Source organism: Mycena indigotica (genome assembly GCF_014461135.1).
Source record: "Mycena indigotica strain 171206Taipei chromosome Unknown Mind.scaff0004, whole genome shotgun sequence".
In the NCBI taxonomy this organism is placed as follows: domain Eukaryota; kingdom Fungi; phylum Basidiomycota; class Agaricomycetes; order Agaricales; family Mycenaceae; genus Mycena; species Mycena indigotica.
Genome location: NW_023503003.1, coordinates 4,097,974 through 4,121,569, shown reverse-complemented (window position 1 = coordinate 4,121,569; position 23,596 = coordinate 4,097,974). Strand labels below are relative to the sequence as shown.

Here is a 23,596-nt window from a genome sequence, read left to right as displayed (position 1 = left end):
ATAATCCTTAAGCAAACTCCCCGTTTACGTACTTCTTGTAATCAGGAAATTGTGGCTCTGGGTAGTCGTCCCATTGCCTTTCGCCGTCGAGAAATCGTCGTAACCGCGCGACTTGCGACGACAAGTACATGATGATAATTTGCATTTTGAGGTCAAGACTGTGCTTCATCAGCCTCAAAATCTCTTCACACGTCCGCAGCGCCTGCGTTCGTGTCGTGACAAACATATTCCCCTGAAAGCCGAGTTCTTTCAGGTGGTCAATAAGCTCCCCAAACTCAGAACACCAGGCGAGAACGCCAAGCTAATACGGAGTTTTGTTTAGTAGTTGATGAAAGGAAAAAGCAAGGTCAAGCACCTGTCCGTATTGTTTATAGCGAGCATATAGCACGTTCGGCGCTGCACTCATCGCGAATTCGAAAGACTCGTTCTGCTCTATGACCCCTGGTGGTGGGACATACGGTGCACCCATAGCTTGAGCGGAGGGCTACACAGTCATGAGCCTATATATAGTTTAAGCAAGAAACAGACGCACTTGCTTCGCGGGCCGGTCTTGGAACCACTGAGTATTCGAGTAGTCGACTTCACCGCCGAAGTCGATTACTTCTGCGCCTTGCTTTCCGGTGTAATCCATTGTAAATCGTGGTTGTTGGTGTTGATAATTCGTCGAACTGTCGTTGCTGTTGCTGTAGGAGGGAAACGGGACCAAGTTCGGAGGAAGATTGGTCGAGGGAGAAAGGGGTGTCGCTGCCGATGCAGATCGGTCAGATAACGGTTGGAGGTGTTGGTATGGGTGGAACTATGAGCGGGGGGTGAGGAATAACGAAGTGGATGCAGCAGATATATTACGGGTTGGTTCTCCTTATCTTCTGTCGAGAAATGCACAGCTAGATGGCTTCAGAAATGGAAAAATGACTCAAGTCAGAGACGTACAAGGCGGAAGAGGGAATTTGTCGATGATCCGGGTCTCTGTGGGTGTTTCGAGGAGGGAGGATGTAGTGGAATCAGTGAGCTCGCGAGGTTCTACGCGAATGTAGACCACCGGAGCGGACGATTGTGTCGGGGTTTGACTGGATGCTTTGCCACTGTCTAGCGGGCTGATTGACACTTGATATGACGGGCTGCTACGTGGCCGTCGTGTAACAAGTCGGAGGAGGAAACGCGCAAGTTTAGAGCGACGTGGAGGCGGTTGGGGAGGGAAAACAAGCTCGACTGGTTTGAGCTTTGGAGGGTCGTCGTCAAGGCGGATGGGTAGATCGGCAGAGGTAATGTATTCGAAACTGCCTAACGCAGACAATACGATTGACCTCGCTGGTGGGTAGAAGCTGCGAGTCGGGAGGCCTTGTCCCAACGGCAGCACAAACTGTGGACCAGACGTCGATTAATGCAAGTCCAGTTAAAGACTCGCGAGGAAAACGGGTGTAATCCGGAGCTCTTTAAATCCCAAAGGGCACGTAGTCGCCTAGCGTGCTGACTGCCTCAAGGAAAAGGCCTGTTGATCGTATCACTGATCGATCAATTGCTCACTGATCTCAATACTCATCAGAGGGTATGATTTGCAATGGAACTTTGCAGAAGAACGAAGCTGGCTACATACAACAGTATAAAATACATCCCAAGACTCGAATCCCTCAGGGTATAACTCAGTTTGTGGTCGCGGTGGTGAAGGGAGTGGTCGCAATACCGACGCGCTTGTTGGCAGTGTCGTAGACAGAGTAGAAGCGCTCGAGGAAGGCATAGCTGAAGAAAAGAAAGCGTTAAAACGGTTCAATCCTAGTCAAAAGACAAGCATATACCCATTGATGAAGTCCAAACCCTGGCCTGAGGGAGTACCCCAGTCGGCGACAATGAGGTAGATGCTGCTGGCCGAGCCACCAATGGCAGTGTTAAGGGAGCTAAATAGGGCTTAGCGTTGCTTCGATCAAGTGAAATCTGCACTTGCCGTGGCCAGATTTGCGCGTTGGGGGTCAGAGCAAAGGTGGTCTAGGCGAAAATTCAGTACAAATGCAGAGAGGAATATATCTTGGACATACGCCACCAATGACAAAGTTGAGGTTCTTCAAAGCAGCAAACTGTGAAGAAGTGAGGCGGAGCAGGCCAGTGTTGTTGTCCGCAACGGCACCAGTCGCGCGCTGGTAGGCGGTGAAGCTGGGGAAAAGATTAAATGTGCGTGATAGGATGTTAGCTTATCGTACGCGTTTGTGGCGATATAGATGAGGGTGGTTCCAGTATCAACAATGCCGGCGGTGCTAGACAGGATCGTCGTCCCACCATCTATAGGAATAAAGTTCAGCACATCTAGAATCCGACTTGTACTCGGACATACAGGTGATGCTTTGGTTAATTCCCCAGTACAGGCTCGCAGGGGAGGTGCTCGTGATAGGGCTGGGCCAACTTGAGCTGAAAGCTATTGGACACGGGAACACATACGTGAAAGTGATCGAGCCAGTAAAGCGCGAAGGATCGGTACCGCCGAAAGTTATTTCGCCGTTGGTGACTTCCAACGAAGTCGTGGGCTGGAACGAGATGCCAATAGAGTTGGCGTTGATGGTACCCTGGGTGAACAAGTTGTCCGTGACCGTGGGGACGCTTGGGAAGATAGACGTCAATGTCGATTGGTGGAAGCGTGGGACAATATACTCACCTTTGGGTTCGAGCATTGGTGAGGGTTCCAACTGTCAGCGCGACGGGTCCGAGGCTGGATGACATGAGTATGTTGTGTGAGTGGCAGATATTAAATTTGCGTACCCGAGAATCCCATCGGTGCCCGAAAAGCCAGAAGAACGAGAAGCAACACCGATGGATTGGTTAGGGATGACCAATCCGGGGGCAAGTGTCACTGTATCGGTATATTCTGTGCCAGAGAAACTACCGCTGCCATAGGAGACAGACTGCAGGTCGTTGAGAAATTGTTGGGATGTCTAGGAATGTACTTACAACCGTGTTGATTGTCTGGGTTGAGGTGGGGGTGCGGACGTATGATGTTCCGGCTCCGATCCAGGTATTCCTATCGTCAAGATCAACTCTTCGTAGAGACAGCTGAAAGAAGACCATACGAGCTGCCCGTGTCAACGATGAGGTCGTCTGCCCAAAATATTATATCACGTGATACATTCGATAAGATAAACGCTCACAAGTTGTAGCTGGGCTACCAACACCAACAGACGCGATGTAAGTGACGACCTATGAAAGTGGGTGAGCAGCTATAACACCGCGCGTTGTGGATGCAAACCTGATTGGATATGGGCTCCGAAATAACAGCCCGAGCTTGAGCACCAGCTGCCTTGCCTGTCCTGATCGATTTGATACGACCAAGGTCAGCCTGGACGATGTTCGCAGAACCAGTGAAGTTGAAGCGACGTGATATGGGCAAAGTGATCAAGTTGTCTTGCACCAACACGGGGCTTGCAGCGACTCGAAGAGCGAGGAGGACAGCGGGAAGCAGGGTGAAGACGAGCATGCTGAAGCTGGATGAACCTGGGCGAGCCGGTGCATTTTGGAGAGAATAAGTGGAGATTTTATAGCTGTAGTGGTCAGGCGTAGATGATGGAAATGTCGAACGAAGTCTTGCGCGTTGCGGAATGCCAATTGTTTGCGAAGAAGGATCAACGATGGGAGGAAGGAAGCCAGGGCATGAAGCACGCGGTCGCTGTGCCGCGGGGTCGAGTCCGACTATTGAACTCGGAGAAATGAGGAAGCGTGAATGGCTCGACCTTCAGTAGAACATTGGAAAAAGCAAAGCCAATAGAATCTTCCAAAGAAAGCGATCTTGCTTCCTTACAGGCACCTGAACACATGAACACAGAGACTTGCACTCGAGAGGTTCTTGCTGGTTCTTGTTGGGAGAGATCTTCCCACATAGTTGCGCGTCCGACGGAAGGATATGCTTTGAGAAGACCTGCTTGTTGGTATGTACCATATTGTTTGATATGAGAGTTTCTTGACGAGGACTGTCGTATTTGTAGCACCACATTCGCCACGTTCAGCGACAATGGCGTCGCAGACGTTCCCGCTCAACGAAGTTGACAACAGCTGCAACATTCACATGGAGGTGATGGTCGGAAGATATAACTGTCCTTTGACAGTTGCACAGCCGCAGACGATGTGCTCGCTCTCTAATTTGGTTGACAAGCGGGAGTCCCGTGTCGTTTGGTGGCCCATCGTGAGGATTAGATGCGATTTTGGGCAATAGAAGAAGCAAGGAAGCGTAGCTGAGTAAGAAGCCCATCTGGTTGACGGCGATGATCGATGTCCATTCGTAGATAAGTTCGACTCGGGTCAACAAACACTGAATGCAACATTGCACCATGCAAGGTCGAAGAGGGTGTCTGGCAAATATTTTGAACGAGCTAAACCAAAATGGGAGATCGACAGCGAGCATAATAGACAGTAAGATTTCTAGTCAGATTGCCGGCACTTTGGATTTGTGACAGGCATGCTCAACATGGCGGCGAAGTCCGACCTCGAGTCCTCGTGAGCGGAGGAAGCAAAGTTCAATATAAAAACTTGCCTTCCGTTGTTAAGCCGCGAAATAGCGCCACAAGAAATCTCGACTAATAATCATCGGCCAGAAAGTCCGTTGAGCGCTTGGCCAATATTTCTTGGTCGCCGGGACTGTTTTGAAGATCCAGAATATTCACAGTGGCTGCGACACCATCTGGCGGAAGCTTATGGCCGACAGCGAAGCCTGCCTCGCGTTTGTTCGAGGACTGATTGTGAAGGGGGCCGCGGATTGTAAGGGGCTTGAATTTTGACGGTTCTAACATTGGATAGACTACCAGTCTTTGTGAACACCAATGACAGTCGAGTGTCGAGAGACAGTGTAGTTGGAATGGACTATCATGTTGATGAACGTTAATGCGGACCCGAAGAACCTGATTATCGACAGAATGAAAGCCTGGCCCGCAGTTCAAAGATGCCACGCTTTCACGGCCTGTGAGGATCCGTAAACCAAGTCGAGGAAAAGAGTCTCGATGATTTGTTACCGAGGTACCTCTGTTGAATGTTCTACCATTAGGATTAACAGGAGGGATGATATGGAGGCTGTTGAGGGCAATATTGCAGTCCAGCTTCACAGTCGCAGCACCATTGAATTTTCGAGCATCGTGATGGACGTTCATGATCACGATGCAAATTGTCACACCGTAACACTCTCAGCCCTCATAGGCCTCGACGACAACAACATGCCATACCTCTCCACATGCTCCCTCCTCAGATAAGGTCTTCTCATCATTATACTCGTCTATGTTACTCTGTTGTACAGCGTGTTGCTACTTTCTATTAATTGTCACTGGCATCCTTGCGCGTACTATCGCAAGTTCAACTCGAATCGTCATCATCGTGCAAGAATTGAGGGCAATGTCTATGCGAAGCGAACCTTTTCGCCAGGGCGACCCTCTGACAGGAGAACAACAGCCTGGAAGGAAAATCGTCAACACTTCTAGAAGTTTGGAAGCATAGAACGAAACCCACGTATTTCCCACTAATCTTCCATCCGGGCTCCTCTTTGTCCAAGCGCTCTGCTGTCTCGTCGCCCTCGGAGCCAAGTCCAACCACAACATCACTCTTAATAGTCCGCAAACTAACGACTTTTGGTGCACCGGCAGAACTTGCCATCGGTCCAATAGCGATGTCAAACGGAGTGCTAGCAGGGGCGGCGCAATCGTACGTCAATTTTCGGTGGTTTAGATCGCCCTTGAAGAAGACAAGATCTGAGCGCGAAAGATGGAGGAACAGATCGGGGGCTTCGGAGTGGAGGTCCCAGAAAGTATAGCCTGTGCACCAGAAGGGATGCTGCTCGTATACCCACTTTCCCTCCTTTTCGTATTGCTACGAAGAGTTCAACATCAAATGGGCAAAAGAAAGTCATCACATACCTTCCAGCGTTGCCCTAGTCGTCTCAGCGACTCGAGTTCGACATCGGTCGCATTAGGGAACAATTGACCATACACCATCGTGTTGAGGAGCCAATTCCAGTCTTTCTTCGTTACGTCGGACACGAACCACGCGAAACGTTTGCCATGGAATCGGATTTGCGTCGCAAGTCCACTTTGGAGCAGGAAATCGGCTGTGCAAAAGGTTATACCAGGGTGCTCAACAAGATGTTTGACGGACCATAAACGCAATCGCAGTAGAGCTCAAAGCCCGCATTGTCGAGAACAAAGTCTATACGACCACCGGTCTTGGAACGGACCTCTTTCACGGATTCCCACAACCGGCCAAGATCGTTTCCGAGAATGTTCTTTTCCGTCGCAGCGAGATGATCACCACCGGTCGATTGAAGAGCTTTGATTTGCTCCTCTGTCATGTTGATAAGAAGCGAAAGGTCGGTCGAGTTGCCCCAGAGGCAGACTTGTGTGAGTTCCAGGAACATCAGTCGCTCCGCTTCAAGCTTTTCGGCCGCGGAAAGACTGCTGTCGATCTTGAACGGCTCGGCAAAGCGCATGGAAAGCTCAAAAACGGCCTCGGACGAACGCGAAAAGGTGTCGCATTTTTGGCGGTAGAAAACGTCGTATTCTTTCCAGAACTAGAGTATGGTTATAAGAAGAGCTGGTTACTTTTTTCTGGAAATTCGACCCACCTTGCTGGTACTGAAACACTCGTGCAGACGGCGATATTTGTACGCCTCGGCGAACAACCACGGGGCATTCATAAAATCTTTACCCTGGAAATATTTTGCAATCTCTTTGTTCCACAGCGCAACATCGGCTTCGTCGTCGTCGATGACTGGACGGAGTTTGTGGTTCCCGCTGAGATCGGTCATGAGCTCTGCCATTCGCTCGATGCAGGCGACAAGGTCGACAACTTTTTCTTCGTCACTTTGCTCGTTGAGGGTGCGAGTGGTGTCTTCGATAGCTTTTCCAAGAATGGTAGGGAGACGAGCGGACATTGTCGCATGGGCAAAAGAGTATTCATGGTAGCCACGGTACGCTGGCCAAGGTGGGTTATTGGGGTCAACCTAGAGAACATTTCAACACGAGTAGAGGTCGCTAAGGATAAAAACTGACGCGAGTGGGAGTACGAGGCCAGGGAGCCTTAATGTCCTTCTTGCTTGGAAGATGGCCAAGCGAGAGCGTTACTCGTGAAGGGGCACCAGAAGCAGATGCGGCAACGCCGTTCGTGCCGTTGGCAGAGGGCGACATGAGTTGTAGCTAAGATGAGATAGCGAGAGAGGAGGAGGACGTGTTGAAGACGAGTAAAGAAAATGGCGTGACTCTTATACCGTTGCGCGTGGACGAAAAGTCGAGGGCTGTGGCCGATTCAGGAAGTCGTATCTAAGCGAGGTATGATGATGTCATAGCTGGATTTTAGGGTTTGCATGTGGCGAAGTGCTGCTGCTTATGGGATGTCGACGCCCACAAAGACTAATCGAGCACATCCACTGGGCAAAGCCAATTTATAAATGCTCCCGGTACACTCCAAGCCCGTCCTCTATACCCTCTTCAACAAACGTGTTATCGCGGAAAATGCGTCATTAATCGATGCTCCACAGTCGGCAACGGCGGCAACAACGGGGAAGATACTCTGGCCTTCTCTATGACGGTGTTTTCATTGTTTTCCTTCGGCGGCGGTCGCTTTTACTTCATTTGCCGTGCGACCAGCGAAGTCCTTCTTCGTCGGCTGGGCTCGTTAGCAAAAAAAGGCCCGGCGAGGCGAAAGTCACCAGGTGTGACGTCACATCAATCAACCAATCACGCCTCTTGCGATCACGCCCAACACGCGTTGTTTTTGTTGATTCCACGCCTTGACGCGCCCCCCCCCCCGCGCCATGAACTGGTCAGGGTCCCCGGAAGACAACACGCATCTCCTCAAGAACCAGCTTGCCACCAAAGGTTGTACTCGCCACTAGTGCTTATCCCGAATCAACCACTCAACAGTCCTTTTAGATTCACAACTCGCCGCCAAACAGACAGAACTCCTCCGACGCACAGCAGAACTCGACGAAACTAGGAGCACCCTCAACGAAACCCAGAACAAAGTGCGTGAGCTGTGCCTCTCTGCCACTTGGCAAATGGCTCATTGAGCTCGACAGCTAAACCAAGAAACTACGAACCTGATCAACTTGGAGGCCATTCTAACCAAATGCAGAGAAGACCTCCAAACTGAGAAACTTGCATCTCAGAATGCGGTGTCGGCGCTGGTCTCCGCGCAAGAGAAGCTGAAGGAGAAGGAGCTTGACATGCGGGGGCTTGAACTCAACCTTGAGACTATTTCGCATACGTCCACCACCACCAACGCACGGACACTGAAACTCGAGAAGGAGAAGGCAACATTGGAGAACCGCATTAGAGAGCTTGAAGTCAACCTACGCGAACCCCCACCAACCAACACCCCCGCTAGGTCCCGTGCCCCATCCCGTCGTCGATCATCTTCCGTTTCCGACACTCGAATAAGCACACTGGAGCGAGAGTTGCAAGAAACAAGAGCCTCATTAACTCAGAAGGACGCCGAAATACGAGCAACTAGCGCAAAGCTTGCCCAAACGCAGACAAACCTCGTTCGCGTTGAGAACGAGAAAGTGGCCGCGGATAAACGGTTCATGTCGCAAGTCAACGAGCTCCGGGCAGAGTTGCGTGACAAAGAAGAGGAACTTGGTTTCCTTCGAGATCAACAAGGGGAGTCTCGAGAGGCTGAACTCATTCAACGCATCGATGAAGACGAGGCCAAGATTGCCGCATTAGAGAAATTGCTAGGCGAGGCCCCACGAACACAAGCCCGTTTACAACAGCAGCTGTCGGAAACTTCCAAACGAGCATTGCAGTTAGAGGAAGACAACATCGTGTTGATTCGGGAGAGGGAAGAGGCATTGGACGAAATCGGCGCTCTGCGGGCTCAGAACACAGAGCTTTCAGCAGTCATACGTGACAACGGGGCTTCAACCGCTCAGAAAAGGTGTGCTACTGTTTCGCACTTAAATTTCAGGCTGATGTCCCTGCTAGTACACCCAACGAACAAAAACTTGTTAACGAGGTTGAGCGTCTCTTGGAAACCGCAACGCGTCTTCGGGGCGAACGGGATCAACTTCGCAGACATATTGAGTTCAGAGAAGTCGAAGTCAGGTTCAACGATGAGGCCTTTCTCTCCCGCATCGCGTCACTTGAACGGGAAGCAATGGAGTCGGAGCTCCCAGCCGAGATACTTTCGCTACAGGAGCGACTGGAGAGGTCGACCGCTGACAAACTGGCTATTCTCGCTGAGAAGAATGAAGAGATACGCCGAGTGGGCCGTGCAGCTATGGCCTCGGCCATTGTTATTGAGCACTTGCGCTCGCAGATGGGAGTTACTGCCCAACAATTCCTTAACGCCTCAACATCTTCGGAAGGTGCCCGTGGACGGCTTCGGGACACTGACCTTGACTTCCCGCCTTCTCGGAGGCACTCCAGCGAGTTGAATACCCGACAATTGATGTTCGACGACAATACAACACAAGACCGTCTAATGCACCTGGAATCCCAAATAACCGACTTGTCACGTGCATTAGACGACATTACCACCGAACGCGATTCCCTCAACCTCCAAGTCACGAACCTCAGTAGGGACGTCGAGGTAGCAAAACGCGAAATCACGGAAGGCGAAACGCGTTATAGCGAGCTTCAATTCCACCAGTTGTCGTCAATGACCGTGAATGCTGCAACACAAGCGTTACGCCAACAACTCGAAGACCAGAAGCAACGCGTCTTGCGGCGAACAGAGCTTGTTGGAATTCTTCAGCACGATAACGATAGAATCGTTACAAACATGAAACTCCAGGAAGAGCGTCTTGTCGAGTTGACATCCGAACTGGAATTGCTTGCTGCCCAGAAAGATGCGATGGTGGAAGATTGTGCGGATGCTCGTCATGCAAGAGATGTTGCGGTTGGCCGGGTGGATGAACTTGAGATTGAGATGGAGGCAGTCGAAACCCGACTATTCAAGGCAGACAGTGCAGTGGAAGCCATGGTCGGCGTCGTGGTGGACGCAATGTCGCGATCACGTGCTTCTAGGCGACACGCTGAAGAAGTTGCAGCTGATCAAATTTCCCATCTCCAAACAACATGGGAAGCGGCGGAACAGGAGTGCAAGCGACTCCAAAGCGATGTCAACCGTTTGAACGAGCAACTTTCTCTGAAAGACCAAATGATTGCTGACAACGATCTGGAAGGCGAAATCGCGCAGCTGCGTGTCGCCCATGTAGAGGAACTAGGCAATCTTCAGAGGCAGATTGTGGAGGCGAACAGCTCGCTGGAAGAAACACGAGCGCGATGTGATGCTGCAGAAGCCAATTATCGCCAAGCCCTAGCGGATTCCACTAATTCCAAACAAGAACTCGAGGATGCTGCTGGAAGTGCTGCAGAAGAGGCCCGCAACTTCAAGCTAGAGCTAGCTCGACTGGGAGAAGAACATGTTGCGGCTCTGAAGGAGCTCCAAAATCAACTTTCTTCCGCTGTTGTCGAATCCGAGAACGCCCGCGCTGCCCACCAGACTTTGGATGGCGTACATCAGCAACTTGTCAAGCAATTGACCGAAACTCGCGAGACTGGCGAAGCCTCTCAAACACGCCTGGAAGAGTTGGAAGACCGTGTGGCTGAGCTTGACGCCCAACTCGAGGAGCAAACGACGCGATGTGATGCGTTAAGCGAAGAAGCAGATGCCTTGCGAGACCAGGTACAGCAGGAAATGGAGCTACGTGCGGAGGAGAAAATGAGACTGGAGGAATCCATTCAACAAGCGGACGGTGAACGCGAAATCGCAGAGGGCATCTTGGAGGACATAAAGCAAGAGCTTTCCGACACTTCGGCTGAGCTTGCCCGAACTCGACTGGACCTGGACGCTTCACAAGAAGAGAAAGGATCACTGCAAGAGGAAGTCACTCTCATTCAGGCAGAGAAACAACGCATGTTGTCCCTCCAACGGCATCTCGAAGGCCAAGTAAAAGAAAGGTGTGTTCTTGTTTTGTTCCCTTGAATCAATGCCAACTATGTATCGCAGGGAATCGACCGTTGCCAACTTGGCTGCAGAAATCGAGCAACTCAAGGTTCAGTTCTCGCGCGTTGACCAAGCCTGCAAGGCCGCCGAATTCGAATTAAGCTTGCAAGGACCTCAACATCGTCGTGAAATATCAGAACTTCAACGTCAAGTTGCTGCCTTACAAGCGCAACCGGACATGGAAGCCATGGTTGTCGATTTGGAAGAGAGCAATCGGGAGAAGGACGATTTGCTGAAGAGGAAGAATGCAGAGCTCGAGGAGTATGATGAGCGAGCCATTGAGTACGTGTAAACAGATGTTCTGGACATTTTCTAACATTCTTTTTTCTAGGATTCTGACGGTCAACAAAAAATTATCAGAAAAGGTGGAAAGCTTAACGCGGAAAATTCAGAAGCTGCAGGCCAAGGTTGATGCTGCTAAAGCTGCGCGAGAGTCACCACCCATGATGGCCCCTCCTCGACAACGCACGAATACATTTTCCTCCATTGCCTCTACCGCTCCCTCAATATCATCACTCCCGAGCGTTTCTTCGATGATGTCTATGCCGACAGTCCCACCGGTTCCGCCTATTCCTACGCATATCCCCCGCAGTCCAGCTCGTAGTCGTGTTGCATCTGGTTCGATAATACCACGGCCAAAAACCCCAGAAAGGAAATCTATCCCGACGGTATTTCGCGCAAAGACTCCAGAGCCCATGGTACCCCGAGTGAAGACGCCAGAACGGAGGCCAGTTTTCGTTCCGCCTTCACCTCCTGCGCCAGTATTGGGCCAGAAGCGACGAGCACCTGACGACTTTGAGAATATACATGTGCCGACGCAGGGGTTCACTGTCGACAGCCTTCCGGATGATGGCACACCGAGAGTACGACGCGCTCACCCTGGTAGTGGATTTACTCCTGTTCGGCGAGCAGACCCGTCGCCCCGAATAGGATCAAGACCGGCGACACATATCGCTGATGTCACCAATAGTCCACGACTAGATTCGACTGCGAAGGCGAAACGGAGCTGGCTGGGCAGGATAAAGGGCTCGACGACGACAGGCAGGCCAGTGTCGAGAGAGTTATGAGACTAGTTCATATTTATCTTGATTTGTACAATATCACGTTCTATCTAGGCACATTATGTCAGCTTCCGTTTTTGGAAGTAACGCGAGTTGAATCTTTATGTAAGCTCTAGGTGAGTTTCCTCTCGGACCCGGACTCCAGATTAACCATGAGTGTTGCTAAAAGTATGCCCTATTTTTTCTCTGTGGATTCTGTCACCCAATGGGATTCTGGTTACTGTAAACCCTTGGTGTGCGTAGACGCGTGAAGTTCATAAGTCTCGTGATTTAAATCACCATCAATTATCTAATCACCGTGAACAAACCCTTTTCGTGTTCCATCTACGACCATCATGTTCAAACACACTGTATACGCCGATTTTTCGTCTGACCTCAAAGACACGCCCGATTGGAAGGTGGCCGAGCTCAGAACATTCGAATATCCGCTTAAAGTCACCGCTGTCGCGATTGAACCCATCGCTGGCCTCCTTGCCGTCGGTAATTGCGAGACATTGACTGGTATAGGCACTGAGACCGTCAAGGGACGGCGATTGGCTGCATCCACGTCTTTGGTGGTCCCTCCGTAGAAGTCAAGCTTCTCCTTCCAGAACCCACACCCGTGCGATTCGTGCACTTTTCTTCCGCCACCTTCCAACTCGTCTGTCTCGGTATGTGGTGGTCGAATTTCTTTCGCGTTTGCCTCACGCATCTCTCAGGCGGGAATAGCCAGCTGCATATATGGGACCTTGCTGTGTTTGGCAGACCCAAGCTTGTTGCTTCGGCGCGTTTCGATAATGCGACGTGTGTGTCTTGGCATTATGGATTCTAAGCTGAAGACTTCTTAGTTCTTTAACGGTTTCTCCCTCCCATTCTCATGTGCGGTCACTCAGTCTCTCTCGCTCTCAAACATTAACGCGTGCCCAGGCATTTGTTGCTCTGGAATCAGGGGAGGTTCGAACATACGATCTACTCTGTCTTCGCAAATCAGAATATCGGACACCCAACCTCTGGTCGCTGTACGAGGAGAAGACTATGGCAACACGAGTGGACCCTGCAACCCCGGGCTCGTAAGTGGTCACTTTCCCGGAATAGACTCTTATAACTAACGCGTCCAGTGGTTTTCCAGTCGACGTTGTCGCCCATCCGCGGGATCTGAATCTTTTATTTGTGGCATATGCAGGTCCGTCAATAGTTGATGCTTATTGAAGAGCTTTTGAACCTCCTGGGCAGGTGGGGTGATATTGTCCGATCTGGTCAGTCGACCTGGAGCGGAATAGTTTCAGCATTTTCATTGCACTTCAGACCCAGCGCAACACCCTCCGCGCATATGAGCTTATTCTTCCGGGGGGCTCGCCTGGGGGTTCTGGCTATGGCCATCCTGTTGGTGTCTCCTCTAGCTTCGTCTGAAATTCGCTTCAACACATCTATCAGGATATCATGCAACATCGTAGGCCAACAGTAACCAGTTTAGCTCTCCATCCTGCTGGCCATTATTTCGCTGTTGGCTATTCAGACGGTTGCATCGCTTTCTGGGCAATTGAAGACGAAGACCAGCCAGTGCTGGTTCGAACGTTGGATTCTGTCGATGTCGACAAAGTAGACATTGAGGCTCTGGAACAGAAGCATGAGCAAGGTCCCGAGCGCGAGCCCATCTACAAGCTCGCTTGGTCTTCCTTCTCCGATTCGAGTGATCCTCGTGGGGGCAAAACTGCGTTAACCATTCTTGGCGGCTTGTTAATGGCTCCGGGAGAACCTATCGGACTTACAGTCCAATGGCTCCCTGCTTTCAACCCTAGCGACCCTCCCACCCCCATTCCATCCAACACATCACTGCATCCTTTCATTCGTACTGCTATGCAGGCTTCCCTTATCCCTACTATGGACTTTTTCTATTCGACACCCAGCATCGCTCAAGACTTTTTCCTTGTTCCCCGCAATAGTCCTCATTTCGCAAATCAACACGATCCAATTGCCATCATAATATCGCTGGAGTCTGCTGGTGACCTGAGGACATTGGAGACGCGCCAATTTCCTCCGCCTGCTTTCTTATCGTCTAATGACCCTCCGACGGATCAAGACGATCCCGACACCAAGTCAGCCTCTCAGGCTGTGGAAGACGATCTTGCAGACATCCTTAAAGATATGACCTTGAACGATGACCCTCGTGTCATCGCACTCCCGTCACCACTGTCGTTTGGAACCACCGGGTTGATGCACCTCCAACTTTGTAGTCTTGATCGTGATGCATATGAAGCCTTCATTGGAGAAGGAAACACCGATTTATCCCTTCCGTTGAACGGTGGTGCTGCTTGGAACGACGATTCCCTCGAGAGGGAAATCAAGCTAGCGAAGGTGACTATATTCATTATTTTGTCCATTACCTCGCTTAAGACGTTGCAGTTTCAATCACCTCGGATTCTGATCACATTTCACCGCGATCCCTCTGCCGCAATCCAATTCCTTGATCTAAGTGCTCAACTCTTAGTAACATCCGATACTCCAATCCAGAATCACTTCCCCAAACCGCTTCCTGGTCTTACCATTGACCTTAAACCTGCGCTGACTGACGCCTCCGTTGTCAGGCAGACATCACGGGACTTCGTGGAACGAGCGATAGTCCAGTCAGTCCATTTCGCACCTCAGTCACTCGAATGTCTTGTGCAGTTCGTTTCTGGCGAACTAGTTGTTTACCATCTCAAGTCCGGCTCAGCGCCCGTGCCAGGATCACATGAAGACGTCGAGGATGACCTTGTGCTGCTCGATCATGTCTTGACTTCGGAGGGGTCGCGGTATGCTCCGTATTTTCTCCTGAAAGGAAATAAACCAGTTTCGGCGCGCGCTATCTCCGACATCGGCCAGTGAGATTGATTATTTTGCGGGCCATATGCTTATACCTGATCTGCAGGTTTTTTGGCTGTAGCCCATGCAGAGTCTTTGATTGTGGTTGACATGAGAGGTCCGCGTGTCATTTTACGCCGTGGCCACGACAAGAAGAAAGCCCGGATGTCGTCGTTACATATTCACGCAGCGGAAGCAAACCCAATTGTGGAATTACACTGGAATGTCTCGACTGCAGACAACGGCAAGTTTGTCGCCCATTACTAACGCGTCCACTGATAACCTCGTTGTAGATCCTCAAAACCGCGTTCGATTGCTCGTTGGATATGCTTCTGGAGCAACAGAGCTGCTTACTCTATCTCGGCCAAGTAATGTTTGGCAGGTTGAACAGGAGATCAAGAAGGTAGATGGCGCACCGCATCCCATCCCCGGAGGAACATTCATTTTGGACGCCAAGAAGGGAAACATTTTGCATGCGACCCGAGAACGCCTAGCACAGTCCTTCAATCCCACCGCCCCCGACGCCAACTGCATTCTTGTCAGTGCGGGTGCCAAAGGAGCAAGATGCATCGCCAACCTTTGTGGTTCGCGAATCAGCAAGGTTGAATGGCCGACAAAGGGCGGCGCCACAGTAACTTGTGTTCAGGTTGTTGAGAAAATGGGTGCGATTCTTTGAAGTCAATTAGACTACATCCACTCATATCTTCTCATAGGATCTCAAGCACTTGTTGCATTCACCGACCATCAAGAGGTTCTTGCGTATTCACTCCCAAATCTAGACCTTTTAGGTACCTTTGCGGCACCAACCCGAGATTCCACGTAAGATTGGTTACTTAAGTTTACGGCTGGTTCCAGGCTCATCGATGCGCTCATCTTCATCAGGTCAGTTTCTTGTGATCACACTGGTGATTGGGTTTCCTACACTGCAAACAAAAATACCGGAAAAGTCGAAGTAATGACATATGGCACGCTTTTCAATTTCCGTAGGGCTTACCTGCCACCCAATCTGGAGTTTTTGTCGACTAAACCAACGATCCCGCCTCAGCCACAGCCTGTTTCTCTTGGACCGACATCACTCTTCAGTTCGTGGTTCAAGTCCGGTCAATCAATGACTGGCGACCAGCTTGATATCTTGCGTAAGTTCAGAGGAGTCTGGGTGTATTGCTGTTAATGTTGTGTTTGCAGTTGGCGGTCCTGATCGTCCGATACCGCAAAAGCCAGCCCCGCCGAAAGCACAAGCCAACGACGCGGCATCAGTGGCCAAGTCTGCAGCTGGCGTCCAGGATAGCTTGTACTCGAGGCTTCAGTCTGCGATGGGCGAGAGAGGGCAAATGCTGAATGATCTGGAAGAGCGTTTCAATGCCTTGGAGGAAGGCAGCAAAAACATGGCGAGCCAGGTGGGTGGAAATGATATTTCTGGCGTCTAGTTGGTTTAACTGATAATGTGTCAGGCGAAAAGGATAGCTGCGCAACAAACAGCAAAGAGTTGGTTAGGCTTCTAGTATTCTTATTGCAAATGGTCCATGTACTTAGCTTGTACTTGTAAATTTGGCTTGCCTCGTGTCAACGTGACCGTGTCCACATTTCTTCCATGAACTCCTACGATCAGCTGCACCGGCAATGTCGAACTCTCGAAAACCTATTCTACACTAAGCTTACCTCTTACTCTCAACTGGTGTCTACCATTTCTCGACATGGCGATGACGTGGAAGCGTCAGGCTCTTCAGAGAGGTGGAAGGACATGGAACTAGAGCTTGACGACTTACTCGAGAAGGCATGCGGTCTTACTCTGACCGCTTATTTGACTTGACGGATTTCAAAGCTGGAGGAGACAAACGAGCAACTGGCCGTGTTGTCAAACGAGCCCGACACCGTCTCTGCGTCAATGCTCCGAACAATCCAGCATCATGGTGAAATATTCAGAGACAATATGCGGGAACTGAAGAGGACCAAGGTGTGGGATGTACTGTTGGCTTCGCATTCCATTTCACTGATATACGTGGGCAGGCTAGTGTGAAGAATGCGTTGGACCACGCAAACCTGCTGAGTGGCGTCAGGAACGACATTGAGTGGGGCCATATTCCTCGTCATCTGCGACTATACTCATACCCAGCAGGGCATATAAGTCGACTGCGGCAGATTCGTTGCTGGCTGAACGGGGCCGAATTGATAGTTCGCATTCCATGACGGACACAATGATTGAGTGCGTCTCAAATAACACTTCATTCTTTTCTCTAATGTTTGGCCTTAGGCAGGCCTACGAGACACGCGCGGAGTTTGGTCGGCAACGGGGCTCTCTGGCGGGCATTAATACCCGGATGCAGGGTGTCCTCAGTGCGTTTATTAAAACCATCTTAGATTCTTTGCTCAAGTTAAGCAGACACGATGCCTGGCATCAACAACCTTGTCTCGATGATCAAGTCGAGGAGAAGGAGGGACTCGATAATAATGGGAGTGGTCATCGGGGTTTGCATTATCATTATTCTGTCGTACGTGTTTGGGTAGCGGAGAATACCTTCCAGTTCGCCTCCAATCGATGGACCGCCCCGTTTTCGTCTCCGTCATCCCAGTCTGTCTCTATGTGCCAGCCCTTCACCTCTGCCACAATATCAAGAATCTCAAGACATTTTGGTGTGCTTTGCTCAATGGCATCGTAGTCGGACTCGATCAGGAGTTTATCCACCGCACATGCGGCAATGAGGGGACGAAGATTGCGAGAGCGGCCGTTGATAGTGGTGGAGACCGACATCCAAACGTTGGCATGTTTTCTCTGGTTTGTTGATGTCAACGATTGAAACGTAGGAAAAAGCCGAACCTGCAGCTGCACTAGTGTTTCCGGACTCATAGAACAGCTGTGAATATCGAATCTAGAGTTGTGTGAGTTGCCAGAGGACAGGCAGCGATTCAGTAGACCGAATGTTGTTCCAGTTCTCTTCATGTTTGCGTTTCAGTCTGTCGAACAATTCGAGGGTTGCTTGAGGACATTTCACACTGTGAAAGCTGACGCTAGCACCAAATTCCACAGCTATATCGATCTGTGCCTCCAAGACGGTGAGTTGATCTTGACAAAAAGTTAGGATGTGAGATGGTTTGCTAGGGATGCGTCGAACGCTCAAGCGGTATCATGAAGGGTGATATACGCCGTGGTGTTGCATGGTAATCGTAGGGGACTTTGAAGATTGCATCGATGCCGACTTCGCCGAGCATTGGTGGGGAACTGCAGGAAGCAAAGTTGCTTCTCAGGTCAACAAGAATGTCGTCAAGTAAAACAGGTTCAGGCAGATGCGGAAGAAGGTCTTCGAAAGCGGGATATAACTCTTCCGTTGGTTGGAAGAGCCGATGGTAGTGCTCATGTTTCGCAACACCAGCATTAGTTGTTATGAAGTGGCTGAACCAAGGGTGATGTCCTGTCTTGCGGACTAAGCAACCATCGATTCGGCTGGCTGTACTGACCGAAGCAAGGGATGATTTTACTGGGATAAGTCTGCGCGAGTTCACGGACGAGACTACGCCGCCGTTAAATGAAGGTTTGCACGGAGAACTCGGCCAACCTCTGATCTTTGCTGTGAGTACTCATGGCACAAACCGTGATTTGCAACTGCTGCATAGAAGCTGCAGAAATGCTTGGGGCATCGGTTGGGTGGCAATGTGAGTCAACGATGTGCTCAAGGACGCCTGAAGGCAGCGGAGTCATCGTAGTTCAGATTCAAGACAGATAGACGCGTCAGTCACAGTCACAAACCTGGATGCTTCGCCTTGCGCAACCTACTCGGAGACTCATGATTATTGATGCTTCGCCTCCTGTTCATAGTGGTCTTACAGGGCCGTTAGACCGCTCTCTATTTCGTAGAACTATTCCTATTCTGGCAGCACGGTTTCCAGCAACGAAACTCGGGCAACTCCGCAAGACTCCTGCAATGAACGGGTACAACGGGCATCTAGCCGTCTTGACATCCAACTTACTCACTGGTCAGAGTACTCATGGACCTGCCACGGCTTCGCCTCATCGAACCCGATCCTACTGATCCTGCTGGCAACACGAAATTGGTTTTGCTAAAAGCGACATCCGAAGGTGCGAATGGTTACTCTCAATATACGCCAATGACATCTCGAAGGTAGAGGATATTTCTGGGCCAACACGGGAATTCTTGCAGGCCGAATCAAGTGGACTGGTTCCCTATTCACTAGAGCTAAGTTACGACTATTGGACGGCAGGTTGGCAGTGCTTTATGCTTGATTGTTCGAAAACTTTCCGAACTGCAGATGAATTGATTCAATCCATTGTTCCGGAGGACCTGCGAGATCGCTCTCCCACAGGCTTCTCGTCCACCGGCCATGTCGGTAGGCTTTACGGCGTGATTTGCGTCGGCTTTCCTATTGAACGTGTTTAAACAGCCCATGTCAATCTCAAAGACGAATATCTACCCTATAAACATCTCATTGGACAGATTATCCTAGATGTGAGTGAATGCTAATCTAGCCGACCAAGTAGCTTATCAGACTCTCAGAAAAATAACTCGATTAGGACGGTGGTGAATAAACTCAACACTATCGACAGCCAATTCCGTGTTTTCAAGATGGAACTTCTGGCGGGAGATCCGGACTACGTGGTAGAGCATGTAAGACCATTGCAGCATGCGACTGGAGGTCTGACATTGGTTCTTATAGCAAGAAGCTGATTGTCGTTTCACATTCGACTTCTCTCAGGTTTACTGGAACTCGAGGCTTCATACTGAGCATGAACGAGTCGTAAAAATGTTCAATCCAGAAGACGTTGTTGCGGATGTTTTTGCTGGTGTTGGTCCGTTTGCCATCCCTGCCGCCAAAAAAGGCTGCGCTATCCTCGCAAACGACCTCAACCCGCAAAGCGTTAAATACCTGAACTTGAATGTCCACAACAATCGGGTACGAGTGTTTCGCTCCAAGACACGGTGATTCTCATGAAGGGTAGGTCTCTGATGTTGTCAGGGTGTCCTGCGAAGACGGCCGCGAATTTATTAGAACTGCTGTCACCCGTCTTATCGCCGACCCGCTACCTCCTTACACCGGGCCCAAGAAGAGCAAAACCAAAGAAAATCAAGAGCGCAAGAACAAACACAGGCTTGTTGAAGGGTCTCCGCGAAATCGCATCTCGCATTTCGTCATGAACCTGCCTGATTCCGCCATCCAATTCTTGGACGCTTTCCGTGGCATCCTCTGTACCCCCGCCGCTGAGGGAATTTACACGAGTCTTCCAATGATCCATTGTCATTGCTTCACACGAGAAATAGACCCAGTCGCTGCCCACGCTGACATTCTCCAGGTACGGTTCTCGGTATCTTATTTCCCGGATTGATTTAGCCCCCACAGAGAGTATCTGACAAATTGGGCCATCAGCTCACCGATTTTTCCCTGCATTTGGTCCGCTCCGTAGCACCCAACAAAGAAATGTACTGTATTAGCTTCCAGCTGCCACGCCAAGTCGCGTTCAATAGTCACTGAATGTTGTACGTCGGGTTTTGGTGGGACGGATTACCTAAGCTTCAAAACCTTTCCCGATACCCCGACTAGACGCCGTATTGGCGGATCGAAACATGGCCTCTGCTGTCTCAGATAATGGCTCGCTGTCCTCTGTAATCCGAAAGGCGGTTACTGTGCCTGAATCCGAGCTAAAACGTTGGCGGCGCACTTTCGAGACGAATGCAAAGGTGGTGAACGGAGAAAAGTGAGTCGAACCATTTTTTCTTTTCGCCGGACCATGACGTCTTGTCTAGGTATCTAGACCTCGAGAGCTTTGTCAATGCTATTGCGCCCTCCGGGGACCTCAGCAAAATCGGTCGCGCACAGTTTGGCATTCTCTTCCGGGTGGCAGACACGTCGAAACGCGGGCTGGTGTCCTGGGAAGACTTCACTGTCTTTGAGACCCTCCTCAAGCGGCCTGACGCCGACTATTGGATAGCGTTCCAATACTTCGATGTGTACGGAAACCGCAAACTGCGTTTATCGAATAACCCGATTCTACAGCGACAACTCTGGCTTCATCGACTACAACGAGTTCAAGACCGTCTTCAGCGCCAACATTGGGGCAGATGCCATCCCGTTCGACTTTGACTGGTATGGTGTGCTGTTGCCAACGCGCTCCACTCGTTCACATTACCTCATAGCGACTGGGTCAAACTATACTTGGGCAAAAAGAACGGATCCCACGTTCTAGGATGTGCGTCATAGTCTTTAGGCGGCTCGATGATGTTGCTCAGACTTTGCAGACCATGAATTCACCCAATTAATGAAGGGCCTCCAGGGCGAGCGCCTCCGACAAGCTTTCCGATATCTAGACAAAGACCAAGACGGTTTTATCTTACCCGAACAATTTAAACAAATAATACTAGTGCGGAGCCCTTCTTTGCTCATCAAGCTCGATTCTGACCAGTCTGTCCAGGAAATTGCTGGCCATAAACTCTCCGATGCCGTCATCCAACGGTTGCCAACTCTCTGCACCCTTAGTCCCGGACAACGCATATCTTACTCTGAGGTTATCGCCTTCCATAATGTTATTAGAGGTATGCATTCTTCCTACTCAAAGTTTTTTTGTTCTCAACTGGCCTAGAAATGGATATGGTCGAGCGTATAATACGAGAAGCGACAACGAAGTCCAAGGACGGGCGCATAGACCAATCCGACTTCCTGGACTATGCAGCGTCGAGCTCGCGCTATTCGTTGTTCACCCCCATGGAGGCTTCAATAGTGTTTCACTTTGCTGGACGTGGTCTTGCCGCTCAGCGACTGGCTTTGATCGACTTTGCTCAACTCCTAGATCCGAGATGGCGCGCTCCTCATGATGAGTTTGCGGAGAAGGCGGCCGCTCCGAAATCCTTCCTCAAGGGTTTCTTCCACTCGGCATACAATTTTGTTCTCGGCGGTTTGTTTTTCGTCTGATCCGTTGAGACTGTGTTTGAGGGACGTTTCAGGTATTGCTGGCGGTATTGGAGCCACGATTGTCTACCCGATTGACATGGTTAAGGTATGTGGCCCGTTAATTGAAAGAAGTGGCCGACGAGCGAATTGTTTCGTAGACGCGGTCAGTGAAACTAGTTTTGCGGGAGAGTGGAAAGCATTGACTAGAGTTTAGAATGCAAAATCAACGGAGTACAGTTGTTGGTCAAATGCTGTACAAGAATAGCATGGATTGCGCCCAAAAAATTCTCCGAAACGAAGGATTCCTAGGTTTTTATCGGGGGCTGGGTCCGCAGCTGATTGTAAGTGACGCACATCGGAAACTAGTGTCCCGAGTATTGACGATCGGCAGGGCGTTGCACCAGAGAAAGCGATCAAGCTCACCGTCAACGATGCTATTCGTGGACTAAGCACCGACCCTGAAACAGGACGCATCAAATTATTCTGGGAGTTGGTCGCTGGTGGCACTGCGGGAGGCTGCCAAGTGGTACGTCAAAGCCATACGCTGCTGCATCGAATCATGACAGATTGCATTCAGGTGTTCACGAATCCATTGGAGATTGTGTAGGCAGTTCTCTTCGCGCTGCTCATCGATTTGATTCCCATCGACCGTTTCAACAGGAAAATTCGTTTGCAGGTACAGGGCGAGGCTGCCAAAGCAGAAGGATTTGCACCCAAAGGTGCTGTCCATATCATCCGTCAGCTCGGTGTGCTCGGTCTCTACAAGGGCGCTAGCGCCTGTCTCCTACGCGATATTCCCTTCTCCGCCATTTACTTTCCGACTTATGGACATCTCAAGAAAGACTTGTTCCATGAAGGTCACAATGGCAAAGAGCTCTCGTTTCTGGAGCTGTTGGCCTCAGCGGGCATTGCGTGCGTAGCCACCGTGCTTCTTTTGGTATTGACACGAATCTTGACATTAGTGGGATGCCTGCAGCCTACCTAACAACGCCAGCAGGTGAGTGAACGGCGCCATCTTGATATCGGTCCCTAAAGGGTTGCTGTTATTTATTTATAGATGTCGTCAAGACTCGCTTGCAGGTGGAGGCACGTAAGGGGCAGACACATTACCAGGGCCTTCGCGATGCATTTGTGAAAATCTGTGAGTCGTTGATGACCGTTCTTCGCCGCTGATTGGGCGCCGTTAGATCGGGAGGAAGGGTTTCGTGCTCTCTTCAAAGGTGGACCTGCACGAATTATTCGGAGCAGTCCTCAGTTTGCCTTTACCCTTATGTCCTATGAGATGTTCAAGAAGATGGTGAGTCGTTTGCGCCGATGCGATTTGCGGATGTTGACAAGCTACTAGATGCCGGTAAGAGCGCTCTAATTGGCTGATCGGGCTCCCCCTTTTTTTAACTCACCAATTAGTACCCTTGGGAGGACAAACCGCGACAGGTGGAGACGGCGCTCACCATGAAACCGGACGAAATGAGTCGTGTTAGGGCAAGGAATGCGCTCAAAATATTGCTGGATGTTCATGGGGATTTTGCGCGCAGAGGCGGGCGTAGGGAAGCATAATGATGTAGTATGCTGTGTCGAGCCAATAGGATCGCAAGTCAGGTTCCATGCGAATGGCAATTTGATGAGGCCGAGCCAGCCGGTTACCAAACAGTTACAACCTGATGTTGCCATATAAGACTCCTTGTCACATCGTGGTGCTGGACCTTCTCTCTTTCGTTCCATTTCTCCCCGTCTTTCTTTTTTTCTTCCTTCGTTGTAAGCTTGGTCTATGATTCCAGGGTGAGATGCTGATTGACTATCATAGGCGCTTGTCGCCCCATCCAAGCTCGCACCTGTCGCCTTACTGCAAGACAGTCCAC

General features: G+C 50.4%; 7 protein-coding genes across 7 annotated transcripts; 4 read left to right on the top strand and 3 right to left on the bottom strand.

The window, feature by feature from the left end:
• Positions 1-7: 7 nt before the first annotated feature.
• On the bottom strand, positions 8-3,457 carry MIND_00515400 (Aspartic proteinase; the record flags this gene model as incomplete). The annotated part of the gene is made up of 17 exons (XM_037361945.1): positions 8-301; positions 356-484; positions 533-796; positions 847-884; positions 931-1,360; positions 1,595-1,737; positions 1,794-1,980; positions 2,031-2,145; positions 2,193-2,271; positions 2,324-2,382; positions 2,428-2,586; positions 2,642-2,695; positions 2,746-2,888; positions 2,935-3,004; positions 3,054-3,081; positions 3,132-3,180; positions 3,230-3,457. 17 exons carry the CDS (start codon positions 3,455-3,457, stop codon positions 8-10), a joined length of 2,469 nt encoding a protein of 822 aa, XP_037222237.1.
• Positions 3,458-5,359: 1,902 nt separating this feature from the next.
• On the bottom strand, positions 5,360-7,139 carry MIND_00515300 (DUF89 domain-containing protein; the record flags this gene model as incomplete). The annotated part of the gene is made up of 6 exons (XM_037361944.1): positions 5,360-5,413; positions 5,470-5,826; positions 5,874-6,064; positions 6,112-6,523; positions 6,578-6,955; positions 7,005-7,139. The coding sequence occupies 6 exons, from the start codon at positions 7,137-7,139 to the stop codon at positions 5,360-5,362; spliced, it is 1,527 nt and encodes a 508-aa protein (XP_037222236.1).
• A 626-nt stretch (positions 7,140-7,765) lies between these two features.
• MIND_00515200 (uncharacterized protein) lies at positions 7,766-12,029 on the top strand (the record flags this gene model as incomplete). The annotated part of the gene is made up of 6 exons (XM_037361943.1): positions 7,766-7,829; positions 7,884-7,975; positions 8,030-8,889; positions 8,937-10,916; positions 10,966-11,244; positions 11,294-12,029. 6 exons carry the CDS (start codon positions 7,766-7,768, stop codon positions 12,027-12,029), a joined length of 4,011 nt encoding a protein of 1,336 aa, XP_037222235.1.
• Positions 12,030-12,352: 323 nt separating this feature from the next.
• On the top strand, positions 12,353-16,345 carry MIND_00515100 (WD40 containing SNARE-dependent exocytosis protein; the record flags this gene model as incomplete). The annotated part of the gene is made up of 16 exons (XM_037361942.1): positions 12,353-12,503; positions 12,548-12,673; positions 12,722-12,806; positions 12,851-12,881; positions 12,930-13,072; positions 13,121-13,185; positions 13,236-13,258; positions 13,308-13,385; positions 13,437-14,357; positions 14,406-14,859; positions 14,911-15,087; positions 15,137-15,505; positions 15,557-15,662; positions 15,726-15,979; positions 16,029-16,240; positions 16,295-16,345. The coding sequence occupies exons 1-16, from the start codon at positions 12,359-12,361 to the stop codon at positions 16,343-16,345; spliced, it is 3,240 nt and encodes a 1,079-aa protein (XP_037222234.1). The 5' UTR covers positions 12,353-12,358.
• Positions 16,346-16,434: 89 nt separating this feature from the next.
• MIND_00515000 (Golgi SNAP receptor complex member 1) lies at positions 16,435-17,348 on the top strand (the record flags this gene model as incomplete). Its single annotated transcript, XM_037361941.1, has 6 exons — positions 16,435-16,518; positions 16,666-16,797; positions 16,851-16,912; positions 16,960-17,046; positions 17,095-17,177; positions 17,224-17,348. 6 exons carry the CDS (start codon positions 16,435-16,437, stop codon positions 17,346-17,348), a joined length of 573 nt encoding a protein of 190 aa, XP_037222233.1.
• MIND_00514900 (TatD DNase family Scn1) lies at positions 17,323-18,537 on the bottom strand (the record flags this gene model as incomplete). The annotated part of the gene is made up of 6 exons (XM_037361940.1): positions 17,323-17,613; positions 17,659-17,710; positions 17,757-17,904; positions 17,954-18,250; positions 18,297-18,349; positions 18,395-18,537. 6 exons carry the CDS (start codon positions 18,535-18,537, stop codon positions 17,323-17,325), a joined length of 984 nt encoding a protein of 327 aa, XP_037222232.1.
• Positions 18,538-18,589: 52 nt separating this feature from the next.
• Positions 18,590-23,294, top strand: MIND_00514800 (tRNA (guanine(37)-N1)-methyltransferase; the record flags this gene model as incomplete). The annotated part of the gene is made up of 25 exons (XM_037361939.1): positions 18,590-18,768; positions 18,818-18,915; positions 18,963-19,058; positions 19,107-19,184; positions 19,239-19,303; positions 19,352-19,462; positions 19,512-19,748; positions 19,795-20,145; positions 20,193-20,316; positions 20,364-20,547; positions 20,597-20,800; positions 20,847-20,936; positions 20,987-21,039; positions 21,089-21,382; positions 21,430-21,741; positions 21,791-21,843; positions 21,947-22,078; positions 22,129-22,263; positions 22,315-22,340; positions 22,398-22,649; positions 22,700-22,734; positions 22,795-22,878; positions 22,925-23,034; positions 23,083-23,088; positions 23,145-23,294. 25 exons carry the CDS (start codon positions 18,590-18,592, stop codon positions 23,292-23,294), a joined length of 3,459 nt encoding a protein of 1,152 aa, XP_037222231.1.
• Positions 23,295-23,596: the final 302 nt, after the last annotated feature.